General features: G+C 36.5%; 4 protein-coding genes, 1 long non-coding RNA gene, 8 other non-coding genes and 1 pseudogene across 13 annotated transcripts in view; 11 read left to right on the forward strand and 3 right to left on the reverse strand.

Moving 5' to 3' along the window:
- LOC796311 (zinc finger MYM-type protein 1) overlaps positions 1 to 25,191 on the forward strand; it is an 854,498-nt gene that overhangs the window by 548,585 nt on the left and 280,722 nt on the right. The gene's annotated exons all lie outside the window — the stretch shown is intronic.
- The window catches only part of LOC148682203 (uncharacterized), a 429,467-nt gene that overhangs the window by 148,740 nt on the left and 255,536 nt on the right, over positions 1 to 25,191 (reverse strand). The gene's annotated exons all lie outside the window — the stretch shown is intronic.
- Positions 1 to 25,191, forward strand: part of zgc:113135 — a 1,020,739-nt gene that overhangs the window by 90,121 nt on the left and 905,427 nt on the right. The window lies entirely within an intron of this gene.
- On the reverse strand, positions 350 to 10,189 carry LOC108183648 (uncharacterized). The gene is made up of 6 exons (XM_087249504.2): positions 10,049 to 10,189; positions 8,834 to 9,032; positions 5,394 to 6,093; positions 4,328 to 4,621; positions 1,875 to 2,040; positions 350 to 1,115 (listed from the first exon to the last, which is right to left on the reverse strand). Exons 3-6 carry the CDS (start codon positions 5,563 to 5,565, stop codon positions 995 to 997), a joined length of 753 nt encoding a protein of 250 aa, XP_087105630.1. The 5' UTR covers positions 5,566 to 6,093; positions 8,834 to 9,032; positions 10,049 to 10,189; the 3' UTR covers positions 350 to 994.
- Positions 10,401 to 18,215, reverse strand: LOC147844979 (uncharacterized). Its single transcript, XM_088650466.1, has 2 exons — positions 11,462 to 18,215; positions 10,401 to 10,853 (listed from the first exon to the last, which is right to left on the reverse strand). The coding sequence occupies exons 1-2, from the start codon at positions 12,308 to 12,310 to the stop codon at positions 10,401 to 10,403; spliced, it is 1,302 nt and encodes a 433-aa protein (XP_088506592.1). The 5' UTR covers positions 12,311 to 18,215.
- Positions 18,434 to 18,515, forward strand: trnas-gcu (transfer RNA serine (anticodon GCU)). Its single transcript has one exon. It is a non-coding gene; the product is annotated as a tRNA-Ser (tRNA).
- Positions 19,063 to 19,144, forward strand: trnas-gcu (transfer RNA serine (anticodon GCU)). Its single transcript has one exon. It is a non-coding gene; the product is annotated as a tRNA-Ser (tRNA).
- On the forward strand, positions 19,696 to 19,777 carry trnas-gcu (transfer RNA serine (anticodon GCU)). The gene has a single exon. It is a non-coding gene; the product is annotated as a tRNA-Ser (tRNA).
- On the forward strand, positions 20,329 to 20,410 carry trnas-gcu (transfer RNA serine (anticodon GCU)). Its single transcript has one exon. It is a non-coding gene; the product is annotated as a tRNA-Ser (tRNA).
- Positions 20,962 to 21,043, forward strand: trnas-gcu (transfer RNA serine (anticodon GCU)). Its single transcript has one exon. It is a non-coding gene; the product is annotated as a tRNA-Ser (tRNA).
- On the forward strand, positions 23,747 to 23,865 carry LOC137494026 (5S ribosomal RNA). Its single transcript, XR_015489495.1, has one exon. It is a non-coding gene; the product is annotated as a 5S ribosomal RNA (ribosomal RNA).
- LOC137493983 (5S ribosomal RNA) lies at positions 24,044 to 24,162 on the forward strand. The gene has a single exon (XR_015489447.1). It is a non-coding gene; the product is annotated as a 5S ribosomal RNA (ribosomal RNA).
- LOC137494128 (5S ribosomal RNA) lies at positions 24,341 to 24,459 on the forward strand. Its single transcript, XR_015489674.1, has one exon. It is a non-coding gene; the product is annotated as a 5S ribosomal RNA (ribosomal RNA).
- Positions 24,638 to 24,756, forward strand: LOC137494156 (5S ribosomal RNA; annotated as a pseudogene).

Genomic DNA, 25,191 nt, shown 5'->3' on the forward strand with positions numbered 1-25,191 from the left:
TTTAGCCCCGGCCAGCATTTCTGAGCGTTCTATCCTGCCTGATCTCCTGTTTACTACTTCAGCCCGTTTCCTGACTCTGCTCTGTCTTCTGCCTGCCCACGACCAAAGCCTGTGTACTCGGACTCTGATTCTCGCTGCCTGCCCCTGACTAAAGCCTGTTGCACGGACTCTGAATCACGCTGCCTGCCTCTGACCCATGCCTGGTAATCACTCTGTGTCTGTCATCTGCAACCTCCTCTCATTGATGTGTATGTTGTATGTTCGCAGAGCCGTGCGTATTGTTTGATGTTTAAGTGTGACTTAATAAATACTGCAAAATGGATCCCTCCGTGTCAGTCTCCCCGTTACAGCCATTGTGACTACATATTTTCTTATTTTTCAAGATAATAGTATTCCAGATTAAAGGGGAAATTTAACACTCTGTCAAGTTTACATTATATTGTACACTGGATTCCAATTTATTTAAAATATATTAAACAAACTCTATTAATGTAAGCATTTAGAAGAAAACAGCATAATTTACTATAGATTTTAGAGCTAGGGCACCGCCATCTTGGAATGTTGCCGTGTCTGACATCACAGGGTTGGTTCTCTTCCTTCAGCTGAACAGATACAGTGTAAGTAAAGGAGACTAAAGCCTAATTTAACCCAATGCATGAACTTGTGGACGTTGTTTGCTGTTTTCTTCTAAATAGTTACATTAATCGAGTTTGTTTAATATATTTTCATTAAATTGGAATCCAGTGTACAATATAATGTAAACTTGACTGAGTGTTAAATTTCCCCTTTAAGTTGCTGGATAACAGTAGTTTGTTTTGTAGACAATTTGTCTGTATCAGTTTCTTAATGGGGAAAATAATATTGACCTCAATTGTAAAACAAAACAAACAAAAAAAAAAAAGCCTAACTAAGAGAAATGATTCACATACACACATATTCACAAATATATGAAACATCCATCTTTACATGTATGCTGTTAAACGCAGTACGCAAGCTACACTGACAACCATTCAAAGTCTATTATTTTCCTAACAAGTGTACACACGGACTGGTTGATGTTTCCTCTCTGCTTTTTAGACTTCGCACCAGTCTCTGGATTGATGCCCAAGAAGCACCTGTAAACAAAATAAGCAGAGAGAAAAGCATTTAGTTTCATTCAAATAGGATAAAGAAAGTGTTAGTTCTGAATCACCACCTGAAGTAGATCGCTACTGCTGAATAAACAAATAGTAAAAATAAGTAAAGAAAATTGTGTCAGAATTGTGGCTCAATTAAATTACAAATATTTAAATAAAAGCAACAGGAAAACCTTTTGATCACACATAGCCAAAAGCAGTCCAGCAGAAAAATACAGGTTTTGTATTTAGATTAGATTCAACTTATTTGTCATTATGCAGTTTATTTACTCTGAGAGTTTGCGAAACAATCATGACAATGTACATATTCTGTTTACTAGGTTGGTTCACACCAAACTTAATGACAACATCCGCTTTGCAACATTGGCTCTAGACTATTAGTGGAATGTTTTTAAGCACAAGAAATATTTTCAACTAGTAAAGGAGACCCAATTGAGGCATATTGTTTTGTTATTCACCCTAATTTGTTAATTTGCATGAATACTTAAATTCATATTTGGTGTAAACCCAGCATAATGGCTCTATCCTTTTAAAAACTGCTTCCTCTCTAGTCTCTAGCACAGACAAATTAATAGAGTCTGCAACATTCCCCTAGTTTAAGGGAGGATAAAAATATTTGTGAGTGTTTGCCGTTTTACATGGCTTGCAAAAATATCAACAAACACCACATCCAAACAATTTTTGTTTAACTCAAAAAATAAGAAGTATGTTTTCAGGTACAATATAAAAAGACATTACCTTTGGATAAATTCCAGAGTGCACGAAGCCTCTTCTGCATACTTCAGATTGAAATTATAGTAGCTGGCAAAAATGGCAGCCAAACCAGTTGTGATGTCTGTGTGTGGTCCCATGACCACTTGACCCTCCAGTGACAACATCCACGTTGTGGCTTTCATTGCGTCCCCTGAAAAAAAACATAAATACTTATCATGTACTGCAGTTCAAAATAGAAAAGATTTTAAAGAAACTAACAGTGAAAGAGTAGTGTGGCAGCCAATTTGAATAAGGTGTATAATTTACATATGCATTCATAATTACATCAAATTCCATTTTTCTTTCAAATATGTTTTACATATAAATACACAATACACAGACACACAGTTGAAGTCAGAATTATTAGCCCACCTTTGAATTCTTTTTCTTTTAAGAAAAAATGTTTAACAGATTCAGGAAATGTTCACTGTATGTCTGATAATATTTTTCTATTGGAGAAGTCTTATTTGTTTTATTTCGGCTAGAATATAAGCAGTTTTAATTTTTTTAAAAACCATTTTAAGTTCAAATTATTAGCCCCTTTAAGCTATATTTTTTTCAATAGTCTACAGAACAAACCACTGTTATACAATAATAAGGGTGTCACGATCCTCTAAATAACCAAATCATTTAAAATCGAAATCGTGACACCCTTATACAATAACTTGCCTAATTACCCTAACCTGCCTAGTTAACCTAATGAACCTAGTTAAGCCTTTAAATGTCACTTTAAGCTGTATAGAAGTGTCTTAAAAATATCTAGTAAAATATTATTTACTGTCATCATGGCAAAGATAAAATAAATCAGTTATTAGAAATGAGTTATTAAAACTATTATGTTCATAAATGTGCTGAAAAAATCGTATCACTGTTTAACAGAAATTGGGGAAAAAATAAACAAGCAGTCTAATAATTCAGGGGGGCTAATAATTCTGACTTCAACTATACAGTTGAAGTATACAGTTCAACTATACAGTTGAAGTCGGAATTATTAGCCCCCCCTGAATTATTTGCGCCCCTGTTTATTTTTTCCCCCAATTTCTGTTTAATGGAGGGAAGATTGTTTCAGCACATTTCTAAGCATATTAGTTTTAAAAAACTTATTTCTAATAACTGATTTATTTGATCTTTGCCATGATGACAGTAAATAATATTTTACTAGATATTTTTCAAGACACTTCTATGCACCTTAAAGTAACATTTAAAGGCTTAACTAGGTTAATTAGGTGAACTACGCAGGTTAGGGTATTAAGACAAGTTATGGTAAAACGATGGTTTGTTCTGTAGACTATCGAAAAAAAAATTAGCTCAAAGGGGCTAATAATTTTGTAAAAAAAATGTTTTTTAAAAATTAATAACTGTTTTTATTCTAGCCAAAGTAAACCAAATAAGACTTTTTGCAGAAGAAAAAATATTATCAGACATACTGTGAAAATTTCCTTGCTCTGTTAAAAATCATTTTGGAAATATTTAAAAAAGAAGAAAAGAAAAATCAAAAGGCGGCTAAATATATATAAATATATATATATAATGACAACTTTACCTTGTACAATCACAAGGCTGCAAAAGCAATTAACATAAGGGTAGAATAAGACAGTGAATAATCTGTACATATGATACCAACAGACCTGTGCATCTGTAGCTAGTATCAATTAAAATTTGTGCAAGAATATGTCCTTGTTCCCATTAATGGTCTCTATGCACAGCTAGTTTTAAAGCCAATGATAAAATTGTTGATGAATCTTTTATCATGCTGTGATATAAAAATAATGGCAAAGGCTCCAATAAGAGTTACTTTAACAGGTATAATTACAAACTTTTATTGTATATAAATGTTCAGATCAATCAAGTGTATATTATGGAAAATAGTAAGATCTCGTTAGTAAACAAGAAATAACCCATTTATGTTAATAAAAAAAATACAACTGAATTATATTGTTAGCTATGTTTAATAAAACAAGTTTTGTTTTATTGAGTTATTACACGTTAACTAAGAAATCAACGTCATTAGGACTAATCAATGCTTTTGTAGTTGTCATTGTGAGTTTGGTCTAATTACTATTAACAAATGAAGATTTATTTTACAGTGTAATCTAACTGGTTAGAACACTTTTAATAAGTATCTCCAACACGTCTTGGTCCAGATTACTATGATAAAATGTTAATCTTTGAAAATAAACAGCCAATAAAGTCTTCATGCATTTGGTGTTGTGATGACAACCATTGACAATACAACAACCTGAATATTCTGAAACCACTTTAAATTTTAGCTAATAAATAATTATTTATTAAATATAATGTGCCCATGATAACAATATCATACTTGTGTTTGAGTGAGTGAGCGTGATTGTGTGATTATCAGTGGTGTGCGGGCTGAAACAGAAGCACTTAAGAGGTTACAAGCCTAAAAAAGGGTTATACAAGTACAGTATATGTACAATTTTTAACAAACAATAGGCCTAATACTAATGTCAAAATAATAAATATACTCACATCAGCCTCAAGCACAATGGCATCCTTTGGCTCTTTGAAATAGGCCAGGAGCAGTAAAAGAATGCATGCAGCCTTGTTTGAAACATCCGGTTCAAAAGAATCCAAAACATCCTTAACCCCATGATGACAATTGGTTTTTCTGCAAAACTTCAAAAGGGTGCTCCCTTTGGTTTCCAGGGCCTCTCGGAACTTCATGAGGATAGACACAACGGTCAAGACAGAAAAATGAGAAAAAATACCTGAAAATAATAGAGAAGAAGCATTGCTCAGTTTTATTGATATTGCAAAGGGTCTTTTGATATTGTTAGGTATGCCTTTATCTTCTTAAGGGCTTGTTTTATGGCTGGAATGTAGTCTCAAACCAAAAAAAGTAAAATGTAAATCTAATTTTGAGCAGTCCAAGGCTCTCTTTTATGGTAATTTGTATTTTACATTAGAGAAATGCATTGACTATTTTAGCATGGGAAAAGTACATCCAGGGGGTTGTTATCATCTTGGAATAACATACCTTGTAATGTAACTGACCAATCAGAATCACATATTCTAGACAGCTTTGTATTAAAAGTGGATATCAAGTTTAACTCTATATAACATGAAGTACAAAAACATCCCACTCTATTTTTTCATTCAAGCATGTAGTTAGATATTAAAGTGTATATAATTTGTAAGCTCTAGTCCAGGTGTGACCAATCCTGTTCCTGGAGATCGACCTCTCTGCAGATTTCAGTTGCAACCCATATCAAATACACCTGCCTGTAATTATCAAGTGCTGTTCAGGTCTTAATTAATTGGTTCAGGTGTGTTTGATCAGGGTTGGAGCCGAAATTTGCAGGAAGGTCAATCTCCAGGAACAGGATTGAGCACCACTCCTCTAGTCCAATACATTTTAATACTGCAGCATGCCTCTGATTGTTTTTCAATGACATTTGAATTTGCATTTTTATTTTTTAGTTATACTATGTGCCACTCATGCAATGTGCCTTGTGATTTATAAGTTGAAAAGGGAAATACCTCTTAGAGAGAAGAGAAAAGGCCATTCCTTTTTAACCATGGCAATTGATGGTGCAGGCACACTGTTAAGAAAGCGCCTCTGGATGACATATGTCTTCTCCATAAAAGGCTCAGCAGTCTCAGCACCACTCATGCCTTCCACTGAGTACAAGGTAAGGAGATGGCTTTTCATTTCATCTAAAGATGCCTCTGTTTCACCAAGAGGAAATTCCGGACTCCATCTAACACAGCCATACTGATCAACAGGACCTCTTTTTTTTTTGTCTCTGCTTTCATCTGGTACTTCACTTTGTGGCCTTCTCTCTTTGCGGCGTCTCACCAGGGTGTTGCTCCTGTTCTTATATTCAACTCTAGTTTTAATTTGCTGCAGAAGAGAATAACAGCCTTATAATGCTTCGAGCAATGTTGTGACACATTGCTCTTGTTGGGTTAGGATCATGATCTAATATTTGATCCACCAATGCCTTCACCATATCTTTTCTTTCGCCAGGAATTGGTCTTGCTTTTTCTGCAATTGCTTTGCGAATTGCGGCTGGCATCCTATCCCAATTCACTTGAAATTCTGCATGCCATGGTCTGCCAATCTGCAAGGAGGGAGGTGAAACTATGCTGGGAGGTACAGTGGGAGGAGCTTTAAAGAAACTAGGGTCAAAAGATGTAGAGGGCACAGGAATCATTTCCAGTTGAACTACTGCAAATCCTGCAAAAAAAAAGTTTGTACATGAGGAGTGCAAGCTTTTTCAGTATGTACCAAATACCCAATAACAAATCATACCCATAATAATCAATTGGCCCCTCCCAACATGCATTTTTCCAGCATTCGGTTATTTTTTTTTTTTAATTTTGTGATCATTTAAAACAGCGGTAGTGTCCTGGGACAGCAATTTCAGATTTTAATAGAAAAGTACATATGACCAGTTTTCCTGCTTTAAGAATTGATTTTAAAAGTGTAGGGCATGTCTTCCTGTGGCACATAACTAAAGTACTGTAAAAAGAATTTCAACTACCAACTTAAAAAAGCAAGAGATTTAATTAGTTAAAACTAGTTATTATAAGTAATGAGTAATGAGATTGGATGTGAAAAGTAAAGTATGCACTGAAAAAAATTATTCAAAGATGATTCCTTGGATTTACTCAATTTCTTTACGTTAAGTGGTTGTAAACAATTTATTTGGGCTGAATTTAAACAAACAAATTAAGTTGAACATTACTAAACTTAATTTGTTTGTTTAAATTCAACACAAATTAATTGTTTGCAACTGTTCTGCATGCAACACTTTTTTCAGTGTGTATGTCTGGCTTTCAGTCAATAATTTCAGGCAATTAATTCAGAATTTAAAGAAACTGGAGAAAAAAAAAGTCATAAAATGGTTAAATCTGTTAAATTAAAGAAAAAATGTTGCAGACACAGATACTGAAGTAGTATTATAACTTTGTATTTATTTCTGACCAAAAAAAAACACTTAAGTAAATAAATAGAGAATAACTAAGTTAAAAAAGGTTAGTAAATTTCATGTTCACTTGGCCTTGGTCTTACAAATTTATATTCTGCCTTGTATAAAAATTAACACTACATTAGGACAGGCAATATTACCAAAAACAATTATGTATTATTATGTTTTTTTTTGTCATTTTTTATATAATATATTATTTATTATAATATATAAAATTAACAATCATTCTGAATATAATTAACATAATTATAGTTCTATACTTTATAAATATTAGTTGAATAGCAAAATTATGTTTCTAGACCGTTTGTTGTGCAATATAAATACTTTAAATGTTTTCATTACAGATTTAATTATTATATATAGAGTTGAGGTCAGAATTATTAGCCATCCTGAATTTTTTCTCCCAAAGTAAATTTGTTCCCCAATTTCTGTAACAAATTTTTTTAACACATTTCTAAAAACAGTTTGTTTTGTAGACAATCCAATACAATATTGCTTAAGGGGGCTACATATGTATATACAGTTGAAGTCAGAATTTTTAGCCCCCTTTGATTTTTTTTTCTTATTTAAATATTTCCCAAATGATGTTTAACAGAGCAACGACATTTTCACAATATTTCCTATATTCATTATTTCTTGAGAAAGTCTTATTTCTTAATATTATTAGCCCCTTTAAGCTTATATTTATCGATAGTTTACAGAACAAACCATCGTTATACAACAACTTGCCTATTTACCCTAACTTGCCTAGTTAACCTAATTACCCTAGTTAAGCCTTTAAATGCCACTTTAAGCTGTATAGAAGTGTCTTGAAAAATATCTAGTCGAATATTATTTAATGTCATCATGGCAAAGAAAAAATAGATTAGTTATCACAAATGCTAATAATTCAGGAAGACTAATAATTCTAACTTTGTGTGTGTGTGTATATATACACACAAACACACTTGATATATACTAGTGGTGGGCCGTTATCGGTGTTAACATGTTGCGTTTACGCGAGACTCTTACCGCACATTAAATATTGCTGTTAATCTCTTCTCAATGTTGGGTTGGGAGCTGGGTCTATTCTATGCAAGCGATGATGACTTTCAGCTTAATATTTTAACGCGGATGTACACCTGACCGGTGAGCCATCTGACAAAAAAGTGCCTTTCTGAATCAAATCAGCAGGATGCCTGATTTTAACTGCGGTTTGGCAGATTCACTTTCACTCATAAACATTTAATTCATGCCGCCAAGACAAACTGGGGTATTTGTATGTATGTATGTATGTATTGTCATGTATTAAAATTTCTATTTAAATAATTGTTTTAATAGCAATATATTGTTTCTACACCATTTGTTATGCAATATAAATACTTTTAAATGTTTTCATTACTGATTAATTCATTATATATAATACCTAAATAGTGAAAAAAGACAGTATTAAAAAGAAAAGGACTTCTTCTGGGGGCTAATAATATTGACCTTAAAAATGTTTTTAAAACATTAAACCTGCTTTTATTCCTGCCAAACAAATAAAAAAGTTACAGAAGAAAAATCACTTTAGGAAATCCTTTGAAAATTGTATTGGTCTCTTAAACATTCTTTGGAAAATATTTGAAAGATATATATAAATTTCACAGGAAGCCTAATTTATTTAATGTCAACTAATCAGTTAATTGTTTAATTAAAATGTTCAAGTAATTAATTAATCAATCTTGTCATATTTAAGTTAGGGGGAAAAACATAACCTGGAAATATTGAATATTTAAAAAAATATATTTCAAAGGGCACTATGATAATATATCATGCTAGGTTAATGTTTGATATTAATGTACTTCATTTTGTCATGTAATGTTAGTTGCTTCAGAATTTGATACAGCTTTGTTAGTTCATTTACTTTTCAAAAAAAATATTATATATGACTCAATTATTATTTTTAGCAAAACCAAACCAAAAACCCAACCAAAAGTAATTAAAAATTAATAAATAAAATTTTACCTTGAAAGCCATTTAGTAACTTCCGACACTGAATAGGTCGAAGGTATTTCTTTAGATCTTTTTCTTGTACAAAAGCAAGATCTTCCTTGTTTTCCACACCAATTTCTTGCAACAAACTCAGTAGTGAAGTCAGAGTTTCAACGGAGAGGCCCGGTAAGAATGACAACACCAAATCTTTCATCATTACTTCATCCATTTTCTGAAAAGTGTTTGGCAGATGTTAAAACAATTAATAAACATTTGTATTATTAATGCAAAATGCTAAACCTAAAAAACAGGAACTTTACACCAAATCATTTCTGACCAAACTAAGAGTTTGTGAGTTTAAGAAATTTTTTGTCACAAAGACCGTGTTAATATAATGCATCATTACATCTTCAATTTCAAATGTTGTATCAACAGTTTTGGTCTTTTTGTTTACAAATGGTGTAGGGTTGTTAAAATTAAACCTCAAACTTTTTAAACATTTCCCCAAAAAGATATTACAAGATATTTTCCGTATGTGCTATATTCAATGAGGAACTCAAATGAACTATTTACAGCTACAGTATATAGATGAATACATGTAGTCAGCAAAAGTGTATTAAGCAACACAAAAAGTATGAACTGTCTCTAGATGTATTGAACTTTTAAATTTAAGAAACAGTTTAGAAAACAATATTTTGATAAAGTTAGATTTAGAATTGGCAAGTTTTTTTTTTTTTTTTTTATAACCACAACAACAAACTGACAGTAAGCCTAAAATGTCTTTGATAAGTGATAAATTGACTTAAAAATTTTAAACTATGCAGAAACACAAATGAACTATTTACAGCTACAGTATATAGATAAATACATGTAGTCAGCAAAAGTGTCTCAAGCAACAAAATGACAAAACAAAGTATGAACTGTCTCTAGATGTATTGAACTTTAAAATTTATTAAACAACTGTTTAGAAAACAATATTTTGAAAAAGTTAGGTTTAGTACTGGCAGGTTTTTTTTTTTTTAAACCACAACAACAAACTGACAGTAAGCCTAAATTGTCTTTGATAAGTGATACATTGACTTAAAAATTTTAAACTATGCAAAATGTTACAATTGACTTTTTCTTAATTACTTTGAAGAGAACATGTTTTACTGTACATTTCATAGATAAGGATATTATGTTGAGGGCCTATGTTATTAAAAAGCATAACCAAAAAGTTTACATCTTTTCTATCAATTTATGCCTAACCTGTTAGCTCTTCTTGTCTCCACAATTCCAGCTACCTTTCAGGTGCCAGCTCAAACTGGTTCTGGAAAAGAATGGTGGATAGCAATTAGTGATGTGTCATGCATTTTATACAACGGAAGAGGATAATAGTCCAGCAAATCAACTTGCTTGACGCAGACATAATCCTCGTTAGCTACTCCTAATTCACAGTAGACCCCAATGTCACTCATCTTCACAAAAGTATGTTTCTGAGTCACAAACTGCACAGACTCGTTAAGAACAATGATGAGATTAATCTTCCCAACAGAAAGTTCTTCATCAGTACTCTTAAGCAAAACACACATCCCCTTTCGATATACTGTGCCTTTTACTGTTACTTCATTGCACGCAATTGCAGACTGCGACCAAAATCTTGACCAGCCACTGATGCTCTGATCTTGTCGTTGTAATCACTTGCATAAAACTCTGTACCTCTCTCAACATGCACAGCAGAAGGGAAAAGACTGCCCTCACTCAAGTAGGCTTGCAACAGTTGGTGTCTTTCTGCAAGAGTTTTGCAAAGATTTTTAAAGTTATGCAATTTCCTGGCACACTGCTTGAAAAAAGCATATTTGCTCTCAAACCTTAGTGTCCAGAGGCGAATAAGTGGGCCGAAGTGAAGAATAAGGTCTGGATAATGGCACAAATAGTGATGCTTGGGTTTTAATGAACAGGTAGGGAATAGTCTTTGACGACTAAACACATATTCTTCAATGAGAACTTTCAGATATGCCACTTGTTCTGTCGTAATAGCTGGTGCACAGACAAGCTCCACGATTTCTCTCAGCTGCAGAATGAGTTGCCATACTTCATTTTCAGAAGGATCTTTAATTCTGTCACCCACAAATAGAGGTAACAACCTCAAAAAGCACCAATTCTGTACTGCATGGCCACTTAATCGTTCACTGGAAGGAGATATGTCTGCTGGTTTGCTGCTGGCTTCGTTTCCCAGATAACTGAACTGGTTTTTACATCTGTTAAGTTGTAGGTAGGTGAAGTGCTTCTCCTAAACCAAGTGACCAATAAACAAGGCAAGGTCATAAGACACAATACCCTCAAACAGATCATGTCCCAGACAAGGAGGAAGACCTGGCTGGCAGACATGAAAATAATTAAGTTGGTTAAAAGGAGAGTCTATCTTGATGCCGCATGCTGAGACAGTATCAGTGGTGTCTAAACCTTGCAAATGGCTTTGATAAGATTCGCAAGTTCTTGGACTCCCACAAGTGTATGGTTGGTTTGTAAATGCATTTCTGTCAATCTCGCAGTAACGGCAGAAATGGCTTGTCCGACTGAAGTTTTCAACAAAACCTCCAATGCAATGTGATCCCAAGTTGTCTCCTGAAATGGCAACTAAAGCTCCTTTTACAACTTTGTCATCATTTGTCAAAATGCCTTCTCCTCTAGAACTTTGAGATCAGCGATCAATGGTTCAAAAACTTTGTTCATGCCAAAGTATTTGAAATCCTTCTCCCTACACAGAAGAACAAGTTGCATGTGATCCACTGTGGATCTATTGTGAGGCAAAATGTCTGTCAGGGTCATGTAAACGGCTAATATATTGTGTTTTTTTTTTCCTGAACCAAGTGGGTTTACGACCTCAAAGGCGTCTTGATACAGGATCACACCAACAGAGGAAGGCTCTGTTTTCAACAGTTTATTGCCCTTAAATCCCTCTCCATCGCTTACATCCCGAATGACATTTTCAGTAGTTGGTTGAAAACGTGTAGCAACATATTGCTCTCTTACAGGTTTACATTTGAATAGTGTGGACAATGTTTCACGTATAGGAATGTACTGGGCAAAGCACTCCTTGCTATATTCATCACTGCCCAAAAGAAGAGGCACAGGTTCAACATAGTTTTTATAAACAGACTTTCTTTTTTGGTCTGTGCTCAAAATGCCCCTGTTGTACATATTAAGAAGATCTTCCCTTTTAATCTCATCAATAATGTTGCTAGCAGTAGCCTCTTGGATTCCAAGTTCTTTCATTTTCTTCCTTAAGATCATAAATGAATGAGATAGTCCAATTTCGTGGGCATTTTGAAAGTCTTCAATTATGGTCTGTATGGTACTGGCTGGTAACAACAGCTTCCCTTGTAATTTAAGATAAAGAAGGGCAAGATTTTGTAGGTAGAGTGTTTCATCCACAGCAAACTGCCCCTCTAGCTCATTACCATTGACAACAGAAGCATCAGAACATGACTGACTATAAAGACTACCAGGCTCAGCAGGACTGGACATATCTAACAAGGTGTGATCTAGAATTTTTATGTCTCCTTGAAAAATGTGAAGCTAAAGTGGATGAAACTGTAAAGCTGCAATCACACCCTTTCACGGGGCATTTGATTTCTAAACCTTCCTGTATGTGTGACTTCAAATGCTTGATCAGGGAGCTCACTGTGTCACATGTCACTGTACAAAACTGTGCCACACATTTTTTTTTTTTTTTTAACTTTTTATTTAAGATTTTTCTATATATTTATTTTACAGAACAACCCCTTCCCCAAAAATTTTTACCCCTTACACACGAGGGGGTACCTAAAAAAATAAATAAATAAAAATAAATAATTAAATTATAATAATAATAAAAAATAAAGAAGAAAATTAAAAAAAAATTTAAAATAAAAGGTGTTGCCATCATAATTACTTTCCAGGGGATACATCTGTACATCAAGTTACATTGTATTGCATAGTTACATCAAATAACAGTCATGTTAAGGTGAGGTTAAGCAATCTCTAAATATACATATCCAAATATGTCGTAATACTTTTCCACCTCCTTAGAAAAATATCAGTTTTCATCTGTAGACATGCAGTCATTTTTTCCATTATATAGACCTGTTTAAGTCTCTGAATCCACTGAGACACTTTTGGAGAACTTTCTTCCATCCAATGTACTGTTATCATTTTTTTTGCAACCAGTAATAATATCCTTAGGACAAATCTTGCTTCCTTATCAAACATCTCTTTGGGCAGTGCTCCCAGTAAACACACAACTGGATCGAGGGGTATCTCCCTATCTAATATATTATCTATTTTTTTTTTAAACATTTTTCCAAAACTCTTGAATCGTAGGACAGTCCCAAAAAATGTGGGTATGGTCTCCAATTTTACCACATTTTCTCCAACACAAAGCTACCGATGGTCCTTTCACGTATGTAGAAATTACAAAAGGAGTATTAAAGTACCTCATTTTTACTTTCCAATCAAATTCTTTCCACAATTGACTATTAATTCCTTTATGACATCCTTCACATAACTCAGTCCAGACCTCATCCTCGATTATGGTATTTAGTTCTAGTTCCCATTTTCCTTTAACGTGATCGGTATTTTGTACAGTATTATTTAGTAATCTTTTGTATAAATGGGAGACGTGATTTTTAGCTGGAGTGTTTTTTTTCTGTAATATTTATGAAGTATTCCTCTATTTTATTTGGTTCTTGCATGATTAGAGCTTTTTCTTTATGGTTTGTAATGTAATGTCTTATTTGGAAGAACCTATACATATCTTTTGGTGAAATATTAAATTGTTCTTGGAGTTGTGAGAATGATTTAATTTCTTTTCCAACGAATAACTGATTTATTGTTATAAGACCTTTATCTGCCCATATTCGAAATCCACCATCCCACACAGATGGGAGAAACTCAATGTTTCCTACTATAGGCATGGCCCTGGATATAGATTCTGGACCCCCAAACATTTTTTTTGTTTTATTCCAAATTTTTAGAGTATGTTTTATCCATTGGTTATCTATTTTAATTTTTGGAGCCTGTTTTACATTTATAAAAGGTAGAACGGACAGTGATGTCTCTTTTATTGTGCTTTGTTCAATTTCGACCCATCTTGATTCTTTATTATTTTTAATCCAAGTTACTATTGCGGTTAATTGAGCTGCCCAGTAGTAATATTTTAGATTTGGTAAGCCTAAACCTCCTTTATCTTTTGATAAAAGCAATGTTTTATATTTTATCCTAGCTTTCTTTTTCTGCCATATGAATTTTCCAAATATTTTATCTAACGAATTAAATTCTGAGACAGGCACATTTACTGGGAGAGACTGAAACAAAAAAAGAAATCTGGGTAGTATGTTCATTCTTATTACCTCAATTCTACCCAGTAATGAGAGAGGAAGAAGCTCCCATCTTTTTAAATCATTTTTAACTTGTTTTATTAGATTTGTATAATTTGCGTCGAAAAGCTGGCTAGGTTTGGGGGTAAGAATGATACCCAGGTACCTAAATCCTTTCTTTGACCAATGAAACGAAACCTGCTCATTAAGCTGAGGAGGCCAAACCCCAGAAACCATCATGGCTTCAGATTTATTTTCATTGATTTTATACCCTGAGACTAGTCCATATTCATGCAAACACTGCATAAGTGGGGGAATGGAATGGGATGGGTTTTCTATGTAGAACAATACATCGTCTGCAAACAATGCTATTTTATGAACCGATCTCCCTTCATCTTCTATTCCTAGAATGGCTGTATTCTGACGTATGGCTTCTGCTAATGGTTCAATACTTAAAGCAAATAAAGCAGGAGACAGAGAGTCCCCTTGTCTAACTCCTCTTTCTACCCCAAAGAATTTGGAACACTGACCGTTCACCCTTATTCTTGATTTTGACTCTTTATATAATATGTTGAACCATTCCACAAATTTTTCTCCAAAACCCATTTCTATCAGTGTTTGCTCTAAAAATAGCCAATCAACTCTATCGAAAGCTTTCTCAGCATCAAGACTGAGAAGCATTGCATTCTTTTTACTTTTTACCGCTATGGATTGTAAATTTAATGTCTTTCTTACATTATTGGTTCCATGTCGGTTTTGAATAAATCCAGTTTGATCTGGTTTTATTACATCTTTTATACAATTTTGAATTCGTTTCGCCAATATAGATGTTAATATTTTGTAGTCTACACACAAAAGACTGATAGGACGATAACTATTGCATTGCGTAGGATCTTTACCTTCCTTATACAATACTGAAATTATAGCATCTGACCATGATTTTGGTGGATCATGTGATTTTAGCGCGTAGTTGTATACTTTGCATAATATTGGGGTAAGATCATTCACAAAAACCTTATAATACTCTGCAGTAAAACCCATCCACTCCTGGAGATTTATTGTTTTTTAATTTAATGATTGTTTCTTTAATTTCATCTTCTGTTATGGGGTCTGTTAATCTATTTGCTTTTTCACTTGATAATTTTGTCAGATTAAGTGGTTTCAAAAATGTCAAAATTTTTTCTTTTTTTAATTCTTGGTCTTGGCATTTATATAACTGTTGATAATATTCTGCAAAAATGTCAGCTATTGCTTTAGGTTGTGTCTCAATTTGTTTTGTCACCGGGTGTCTAATCTTTGGGACAATACGGCTAGCTTGGTCCTTCCTGAGTTGAAAAGCCAATAATCTACTAGCTTTATTTCCCATTTCATAGTAATTTCTTTTTATGTATCTAAGAGCTCCTTCTGCTTTATGCGTTAGTATTTCTCTAATTTTTGCTTAACTTCTTTTAACTCTTTAAGTGTTTCTTCTTTTTTATTTATTTTGTGTTCTCTCTCTAACCTTTTTACTTCGTTTTCATATTCTTGTTGTTTTAAGTTTCTTTGTTTTTTTAATTGAGACCCTATAGATATAATCCTACCCCTTATTGTGGCTTTTCCTGCATCCCATAATATTGAAGGGGAGACATTACCATCATCATTAATTAAAAAGTATTCTTTTAATGCTTCTTGTATTTCTTTTTTTGTTTGAGTGTTTGTTAACAATGAGACATTCAATCTCCAATATCTAAACTGCGTGTCTAGTCCCAGGTTAATTTTCATAATAACTGGATTGTGGTCTGAAATGGTGGCTGGTTCAATTCTACACTCTTTTACTTTATATATATCTGCTTTTGGTATACAAAAATAGTCTATTCTTGAGTAGCTTCCGTGCACATGTGAAAAGAATGTAAAGTCTCTTTCCTTAGGGTGCAAAAATCGCCAAACATCCACTAATCCCATTTCATTCATCAAGTTTGTAATTTCTTTGGAAGTTTTAGAGAGTGGTTTTATTAATATTGGTGATCTGTCCAGTTTAGAATTCAATATAGAATTAAAATCCCCTCCCATAATCAAAATCCCTTCACTTTTATCTGTTAAAAGTGCTGCTATTCTTCTAAAGAAAAGCGGACAATCTTCATTTGGGGCATAAATGTTTATAATTGTTATCTTTACACCTCCAATTGATCCAATCACCATAACATAACGCCCATCCTTATCTTTAAATATTTGTTCACTATTAAAGCACACCGCTTTACTAAATAGGATCGCTACTCCTCTTTTTTTGTTATTTTCAAATGATGAACTAAACACTTGATCTACCCATTCTCTTTTTAATTTGGAATGTTCTATCTCTGATAAATGTGTTTCCTGCAATAATATTATTGAACACTGCCATTTTTTTAACTGATTAAAGATTTTCTTCCTTTTTATAGGATTATTAATTCCGTTTATATTGTAACTAACCACATTCAATAGTTCCATGTTCATTAATTACGTTAAGATGTGCATTCCTCCTTATGTTTGTATGTCTACACTTGAAATGACAGCAAAGAGCAAAAAAAAGAAAATGAAAAACAATTCCCTCATTAACCGTAAACTGAACAGAACTGAACTGAACTTCCATTTGTCCCATTAGACGCAGTTTTCGAACGTGTTCTGCATCTAATCCAGGTTTGTATGGCAGAGAGGCGTGGTCCATCCTCTCCGGGGAAGATATAGCACTCAGTGCTATTGAAACCCCTATTACACTAAAGTACGTGTAAAAGATAAGAGGTCTGATTGAGTGCATTTCACTCATTTCCTATTTAAAATTTAGCGTCCGTCAAAACTTTAACATACCACTTGTATACGTATGGCAACAGAACTTGTAAAGTTATAAAATTTATAGTCATATTTTAAACTCCTAACACAAGCGGGAACGCACCTTCCTGAATTACTTAGAAAGCAAGAAAACTATTGTCCCGTTTTGAAGTACCGAATCTACCCTTCTTGAATCAAAGCCTTTATGTCGCTTGTCGACAATACTGTGTCTCGTTCTCTCCTTTTATTTCCCGGCTTTTCTTTCAACTCCTCTTCCATTCTTTCTCTCTCTCCACAGCGTATTTCAATGTCGAGTTCTTTCAGTTGTGTAGTCGCATCCTTCAGCGTTGAAAATGTTTTCTCGCCGCTGCTAAGTTTCAGTCTTAGTTGTGCTGGGTAAACACATTTTGCCTGTATTCCTTTCTTCTTTAGTTGTTTGACGGCTTCGTAGACTTTCGCTCTTTTCCTTTGAAGGTCAGGGGAGTAATCTTGATCAAAGAAGATTCGCTTTTCCCGAAAATGAATCTGACCTTGGCTCCACGCTTGTCTGATGATCGCGTCTTTCACCGCTGCATCCAGAAATCTGACAATTATAGATCTCGGGGGGGCTGTCGTGTCCGTTGGTTTCTGCATTAGTGAACGATGCGCCCTCTCAATCTTAATGTCAATTTCTGACGGTAAATTAAGTACTTCATCTAGCAACTTCTTCACGAATCCCGCCGTATCTTTTCCTTCACTTCCTTCTGGCACTTGATAAATTCGGATATTGTTGCGCCTCATTCTATTTTCAAGTTCGTCACACTTTGCAGTTAGATCCCATTCGCGGTGAAGCAGGTATTTTATCGCCCTTTGGTGTCGCCGTGATGTATCTTCCACCATGCTTATTCTTTCTTCTGCCCGTTCAATTCTTTCTTCGTGTTCAATAAGTTGGTCCTATATATCTTTAACTGTTTGTTCCACTCTTTCGAGGCACATCTTTGTCTGACTGTGTCCTTCTTGATTTTCCTTGCGAAGTTTCTTTAATTCTTCAAGCACGTCTGGATCTAGCTTCATTTCGTTGCTAGCGTTAGCCTTCTCGATGCTAACTGGGCTCGGCGTTCTCCGTTTTTCCTCCCTTTCCTTCTTATTGTCGAGTTTATTACTCGTCTTATGTCTTGAAGTCGAGCTCATTTTGTTGATGGTCTTGATTTTACTTCAACCAAAGTGTTAGGAATTAAAGTTACCACTTGACTTTTTTTATTTTGACGGAGCTCAATTTTATGCTGCTTACTTGGTCATAGCGCCACCGGAAGTCCGAAAGATGTTGTTTTAAAGGATGTTGTTGCAAAATTTAACGTCATCTTTACCGAAAATAGCAGCAAATACATACAGAAATGCCATAGTCCAGCCCCCATCATGAAAGTGAGTTCATACGACAAAACTGAAAGTCGTTTTACCGAAAATAGTTGCAGAAACATACATATACAAATATGTGGTACAGTCCAGCCTCCACCAGAGAAAAAGGAAAATACATGACGAGGTGGCCGAGTGGTTAAGGCGATGGACTGCTAATCCATTGTGTTTTGCATGCGTGGGTTCGAATCCCATCCTCGTCGCTCATATGTTCTGGCATTCGAGAGATCATGGTGTTTCAGCACAAGTTCTCTCAATCTTTTAGCGATTTGAAGGATGTTGTTGCAAAATTTTATGTCATCTTTATCAAAAATAGCTGCAAATACAAACATATATGCCATAGTCCAGCCCCCATCATGAAAGTGAGTTCATACATGTCGAGCTGGAAGAGTCCATCAAATCCCATCCTTGTCGTTCAAATGCTCTGCCGTTTGCAAGAGGCCGGTGCTTCCGTGGAAGGTGTTTTACTCGCATGCTCTTATCGTTTTGAAGGATGTTGTTGCAAAATTTAACGTCATCTTTACCGAAAATAGCAGCAAATACATACAGAGATGCCGTAGTCCAGCCCCCAACAGGAAAGTGAGTACATACATGACGGGGTGGCCAAGTCCATCGAATCCCATTTTTGTCGTTCATTTGTTCTCTCGTTCATACGACAAAACTGAAAGTTTTCTTACCGAAAATAGTTGCAGAAACATACATATACAAATATGTGGTACAGTCCAGCCTCCACCAGAGAAAAAGGAAAATGACGAGGTGGCCGAGTGGTTAAGGCGATGGACTGCTAATCCATTGTGCTTTGCACGCATGGGTTCGAATCCCATCCTCGTCGCTCATATGTTCTGGCATTCGAGAGATCATGGTGTTTCCGCAGAAGTTCTCTCAATCTTTTAGCGATTTGAAGGATGTTGTTGCAAAATTTTATGTCAACTTTATCGAAAATAGCTGCAAATACAAACATATATGCCATAGTCCAGCCCCCATCATGAAAGTGAGTACATACATGACGGGGTGGAAGAGTCCATCGAATCCCATCCTTGTCGTTCAAATGCTCTGGCGTTCGAAAGAGGCCGGTGCTTCTGTGGAAAGTGTTTTACTCGCACGCTCTTATCGTTTTGAAGGATGTTGTTGCAAAATTTAACGTCATCTTTACCGAAAATAGCAGCAAATACATACAGAAATGCCGTAGTCCAGCCCCCAACAGGAAAGTGAGTACATACATGACGGGGTGGCCGAGTCCATCGAATCACATTTTTGTCGTTCATTTGTTCTCTCGTTCATACGGCAAAACTGAAAGTCTTCTTACCCAAAATAGTTGCAGAAACATACATATACAAATATGTGGTACAGTCCGGCCTCCACCAGAGAAAAAGGAAAATACATGACGAGGTGGCCGAGTGGTTAAGGCGATGGACTGCTAATCCATTGTGCTTTGCACGCGTGGGTTCGAATCCCATCCTCGTCGCTCATATGTTCTGGCATTCGAGAGATCATGGTGTTTCCGCAGAAGTTCTCTCAATCTTTTAGCGATTTGAAGGATGTTGTTGCAAAATTTTATGTCAACTTTATCGAAAATAGCTGCAAATACAAACATATATGCCATAGTCCAGCCCCCATCATGAAAGTGAGTACATACATGACGGGGTGGAAGAGTCCATCGAATCCCATCCTTGTCGTTCAAGTGCTCTGGCGTTCGAAAGAGGCCGGTGCTTCTGTGGAAAGTGTTTTACTCGCACGCTCTTATCGTTTTGAAGGATGTTGTTGCAAAATTTAACGTCATCTTTACCGAAAATAGCAGCAAATACATACAGAAATGCCGTAGTCCAGCCCCCAACAGGAAAGTGAGTACATACATGATGGGGTGGCCGAGTCCATCGAATCACATTTTTGTCGTTCATTTGTTCTCTCGTTCATACGGCAAAACTGAAAGTCTTCTTACCCAAAATAGTTGCAGAAACATACATATACAAATATGTGGTACAGTCCGGCCTCCACCAGAGAAAAAGGAAAATACATGACGAGGTGGCCGAGTGGTTAAGGCGATGGACTGCTAATCCATTGTGCTTTGCACGCGTGGGTTCGAATCCCATCCTCGTCGCTCATATGTTCTGGCATTCGAGAGATCATGGTGTTTCCACAGAAGTTCTCTCAATCTTTTAGCGATTTGAAGGATGTTGTTGCAAAATTTTATGTCAACTTTATCGAAAATAGCTGCAAATACAAACATATATGCCATAGTCCAGCCCCCATCATGAAAGTGAGTACATACATGACGGGGTGGAAGAGTCCATCGAATCCCATCCTTGTCGTTCAAATGCTCTGGCGTTCGAAAGAGGCCGGTGCTTCTGTGGAAAGTGTTTTACTCGCACGCTCTTATCGTTTTGAAGGATGTTGTTGCAAAATTTAACGTCATCTTTACCGAAAATAGCAGCAAATACATACAGAAATGCCGTAGTCCAGCCCCCAACAGGAAAGTGAGTACATACATGACGGGGTGGCCGAGTCCATCGAATCACATTTTTGTCGTTCATTTGTTCTCTCGTTCATACGGCAAAACTGAAAGTCTTCTTACCCAAAATAGTTGCAGAAACATACATATACAAATACGTGGTACAGTCCGGCCTCCACCAGAGAAAATGGAAAATACATGACGAGGTGGCCGAGTGGTTAAGGCGATGGACTGCTAATCCATTGTGCTTTGCACGCGTGGGTTCGAATCCCATCCTCGTCGCTCATATGTTCTGGCATTCGAGAGATCATGGTGTTTCCACAGAAGTTCTCTCAATCTTTTAGCGATTTGAAGGATGTTGTTGCAAAATTTTATGTCAACTTTATCGAAAATAGCTGCAAATACAAACATATATGCCATAGTCCAGCCCCCATCATGAAAGTGAGTACATACATGACGGGGTGGAAGAGTCCATCGAATCCCATCCTTGTCGTTCAAATGCTCTGGCGTTCGAAAGAGGCCGGTGCTTCTGTGGAAAGTGTTTTACTCGCACGCTCTTATCGTTTTGAAGGATGTTGTTGCAAAATTTAACGTCATCTTTACCGAAAATAGCAGCAAATACATACAGAAATGCCGTAGTCCAGCCCCCAACAGGAAAGTGAGTACATACATGACGGGGTGGCCGAGTCCATCGAATCACATTTTTGACGTTCATTTGTTCTCTCGTTCATACGGCAAAACTGAAAGTCTTCTTACCAAAAATAGTTGCAGAAACATACATATACAAATATGGGGTACAGTCTGGCCTCCACCAGAGAAAAAGGAAGATGTATGATAAGGTGGCCGAGTGGTTAAGGCGATGGACTGCTAATCCATTGTGCTTTGCATGTGTGGGTTTGAATCCCATCCTCGTAGCTCATATGTTCTGGCATTCGAGAGATCATGGTGTTTTTGTAGAAGTTCTTTTACTCTCACTCTTTTAGCGATTTGAAGGATGTTGTTGCAAAATTTTATGTCAATTTTATTGAAAATAGCTGCAAATACAAAGATATATGCCATAGTCCAGCCCCCATCATGAAAGTGAGTACATACATGACGAGGTGGAAGAGTCCATCGAATCCCATCCTTGTCGTTCAAATGCTTTGGCATTTGAAAGAGGCCGGTTCTTCCGTGGAAGGTGTTTTACTCGCACGCTCTTATCGTTTTGAAGGATGTTGTTGCAAAATTTAACGTCATCTTTACAGAAAATAGCAGCAAATACATACAGAAATGCCGTAGTCCAGCCCCCAACAGGAAAGTGAGTACATACATGACGGGGTGGCCGAGTCCATCGAATCCCATTTTTGTCGTTCATTTGATTTGTCGTTCATACGGCAAAACTGAAAGTCATCTTACCGACAATATTTGCTGAAACATATGTAACCCTAGTGAAATAGTTAAATATTTATTTATAATATTATTTAGAGCAGTATAATCATATTATTATTATATCTACAAGTCTTTATAAATATAATAAACGAAAAAAAATTCATGTATACAAATGTAGTTTGAGGTAAAGTAACAACCAATCGTAGGAGCGGGTTGTTAGTTTCGCCCCTTCCAGCTTGCCGGGAGAGAGAGACAGAGCAGAGACTAGACCGGTTTGCAGAACAATGGAGAGGAGCAAACTTGAACAAAAAGATTAAAATACAGTATGTTATGATTCCTAAACAGTTTAACAGTGATTTTAGTTGAAATCAAGTTGTACCTGCAAAATAGTCGTTATTTAGTGTGTTTAAGAGTGTGTTGAAGTCAGACCGCATGTTGCATTGCGTTTACAGTGCGCTGACGCCATTTTGCAATCGTGTGTGTGTGAGAAGACCATAGAGTGATAAAGACATCGCGAATTTGACAGGTATTCCATTATATTAGCTCATTTTATGGTAAACGTGTGTGTGTATGTGTTTTATTTGTTCCACGTTTTGTATATTTTGTATGTTTTTGAAATGATTTTGAACATATTAAACTTATTTATATATTCTGGTCTGTGATCAGGCCAGGTTTTTTTCTGAGGACATTTTCCCAGTTTCACTGGATTCCTTGTATTGATGGCGAGCCTCCTACATCGACCTGGAAAACTGTGAAGAACACATATTTCAATTTATCCTCATTTCATCGGATAAAGTAAGAATTTGCCAAAAAGTTAATTCCTTTATTGGACTGCGATTTTTAATTACAGCTCTAAGGACTGATTTTCTTGGAGGGAAAAAACAGAACTTTATCTGAATTGAACTGATTTCACCAATTTCAGAGTGAACAACGACACTGATTTATTTGTGTTATTTTAAGGTTTCTTTTGTTTTCACTTGAATTAAATTATTGTGATTTGTGTTTGATTTAAAAAAATTGTAAAGTAGGTGCACCCTGGGGTTGTGTATAAATAGTTATGTTACTGATGTAAGTATTGTTTACTAAGACAAATACAAAAAGGAAAAAATTCATACAATCTAAAGTAAAATTATTTTTGTATTTAAAACATTCAGTTTGTCTTTGGTTATAGCTCAGTTTCACCCCCACCTCCTTTTACTTACCTTGTAATCTTCTGGTTTTATTGTCTAGTCCAATAATAAATAAATATAGTACACCTGTTACACTTGGATGGGAGACCGCCTGGGAATACCAGGTGCTGTAAGCTTTTCGAAGTCCTTCTTTGGCAGCTAATAGACTTCCCCGTGTCACAGCTTCGCTGCCATTATTTTTTCTCACCTTCAAGGGCATTGTTTCTGTCTGTGCTGTGTCGATGCCAGCTGAGCTGCGCTCGTTCCCTGGTGCTGCGCCTGTTTTAAATAGTCAACTCTTGACGGCCTCCTTCGCTTACGACCATACCACACTGCAAATGCCCGATCTCATCTGAACTCGGAAGTAAAGCAGGGTCGGGCCTGGTTAGTACTTGAATGGGAGACCGCTGCGCCTGTTTTAAATAGCCAATTCTTGACGGCCTCTTTCGCTTACGGCCATACCACCCTGGAAATGCCCGCTCTCATCTGAACTCGGAAGTAAATCAGGGTCGGGCCTGGTTAGTACTTGGATGGGAGACCGCCTGGGAATACCAGGTGCTGTAAGCTTTTCGAAGTCCTTCATTTGGCAGCTGATAAACTTCCCCGTGTCACAGCTTTGCTGCCATTATTTTTTCTCGCCTTCAAGGGCATTGTTTCTGTCGATGCTGTGTCGATGCCAGCTGAGCTGCGCTCAGTCCCTGGTGCTGCGCCTGTTTTAAATAGCCAACTCTTGACAGCCTCTTTCGCTTACGGCCATACCACCCTGCAAATGCCCGCTCTCATCTGAACTCGGAAGTAAAGCAGGGTCGGGCCTGGTTAGTACTTGGATGGGAGACCGCCTGGGAATACCAGGTGCTGTAAGCTTTTCGAAGTCCTTCATTTGGCAGCTGATAGACTTCCCTGTGTCACAGCTTCGCTGCCATTATTTTTTCTCGCCTTCAAGGGCATTGTTTCTGTCGATGCTGTGTCGATGCCAGCTGAGCTGCACTCGGTCCCTGGTGCTGCGCCTGTTTTTAATAGCCAACTCTTGACAGCCTCTTTCGCTTACGGCCATACCACCCTGCAAATGCCCGCTCTCATCTGAAATCGGAAGTAAATCAGGGTCGGGCCTGGTTAGTACTTGGATGGGAGACCGCCTGGGAATACCAGGTGCTGTAAGCTTTTCGAAGTCCTTCATTTGGCAGCTGATAGACTTCCCCGTGTCACAGCTTCGCTGCCATTATTTTTCCTCGCCTTCAAGGGCATTGTTTCTGTCGATGCTGTGTCGATGCCAGCTGAGCTACGCTCGGTCCCTGGTGCTGCGCCTGTTTTAAATAGCCAACTCTTGACAGCCTCTTTCGCTTACGGCCATACCACCCTGCAAATGCCCGCTCTCATCTGAACTCGGAAGTAAATCAGGGTCGGGCCTGGTTAGTACTTGGATGGGAGACTGCCCGGGAATACGAGGTGCTGTAAGCTTTTCGAAGTCCTTCATTTGGCAGCTGATAGACGTCCCCATCTCACAGCTTCGCTGCCATTATTTTTTCTCGCCTTCAAGGGCATTGTTTCTGTCGGTGCTGTGTCGATGCCAGCTGAGCTGCGCTCGTTCCCTGGTGCTGCGCCTGTTTTAAATAGCCAACTCTGGACGGCCTCTTTCGCTTACGGCCACACCACCCTGTGCATGTGTGATAGTGGTACATTCATTGTTTAGTTTGTCCTCCCAGCAGCGTGAGCTGTTCGGGAGGAGTCTTTTTTTATTTAGCTTTTTTTTGCAATGGACGGATCTACGGTGACAGACCTGGCAATGGCGGACGGAGTTGAGAAGGCAAAAGACAATGGACTGGACAGACGACAACGAGAAACAAACCAATCGGAGAAGGAAGCAAGGAAAAGGATTTATCTAAAAGAAGCAAC

The sequence above is a fragment of the Danio rerio genome, chromosome 4 (genome assembly GCF_052040795.2).
Source record: "Danio rerio strain M-AB ecotype USA chromosome 4, GRCz13ab, whole genome shotgun sequence".
NCBI lineage: Eukaryota > Metazoa > Chordata > Actinopteri > Cypriniformes > Danionidae > Danio > Danio rerio.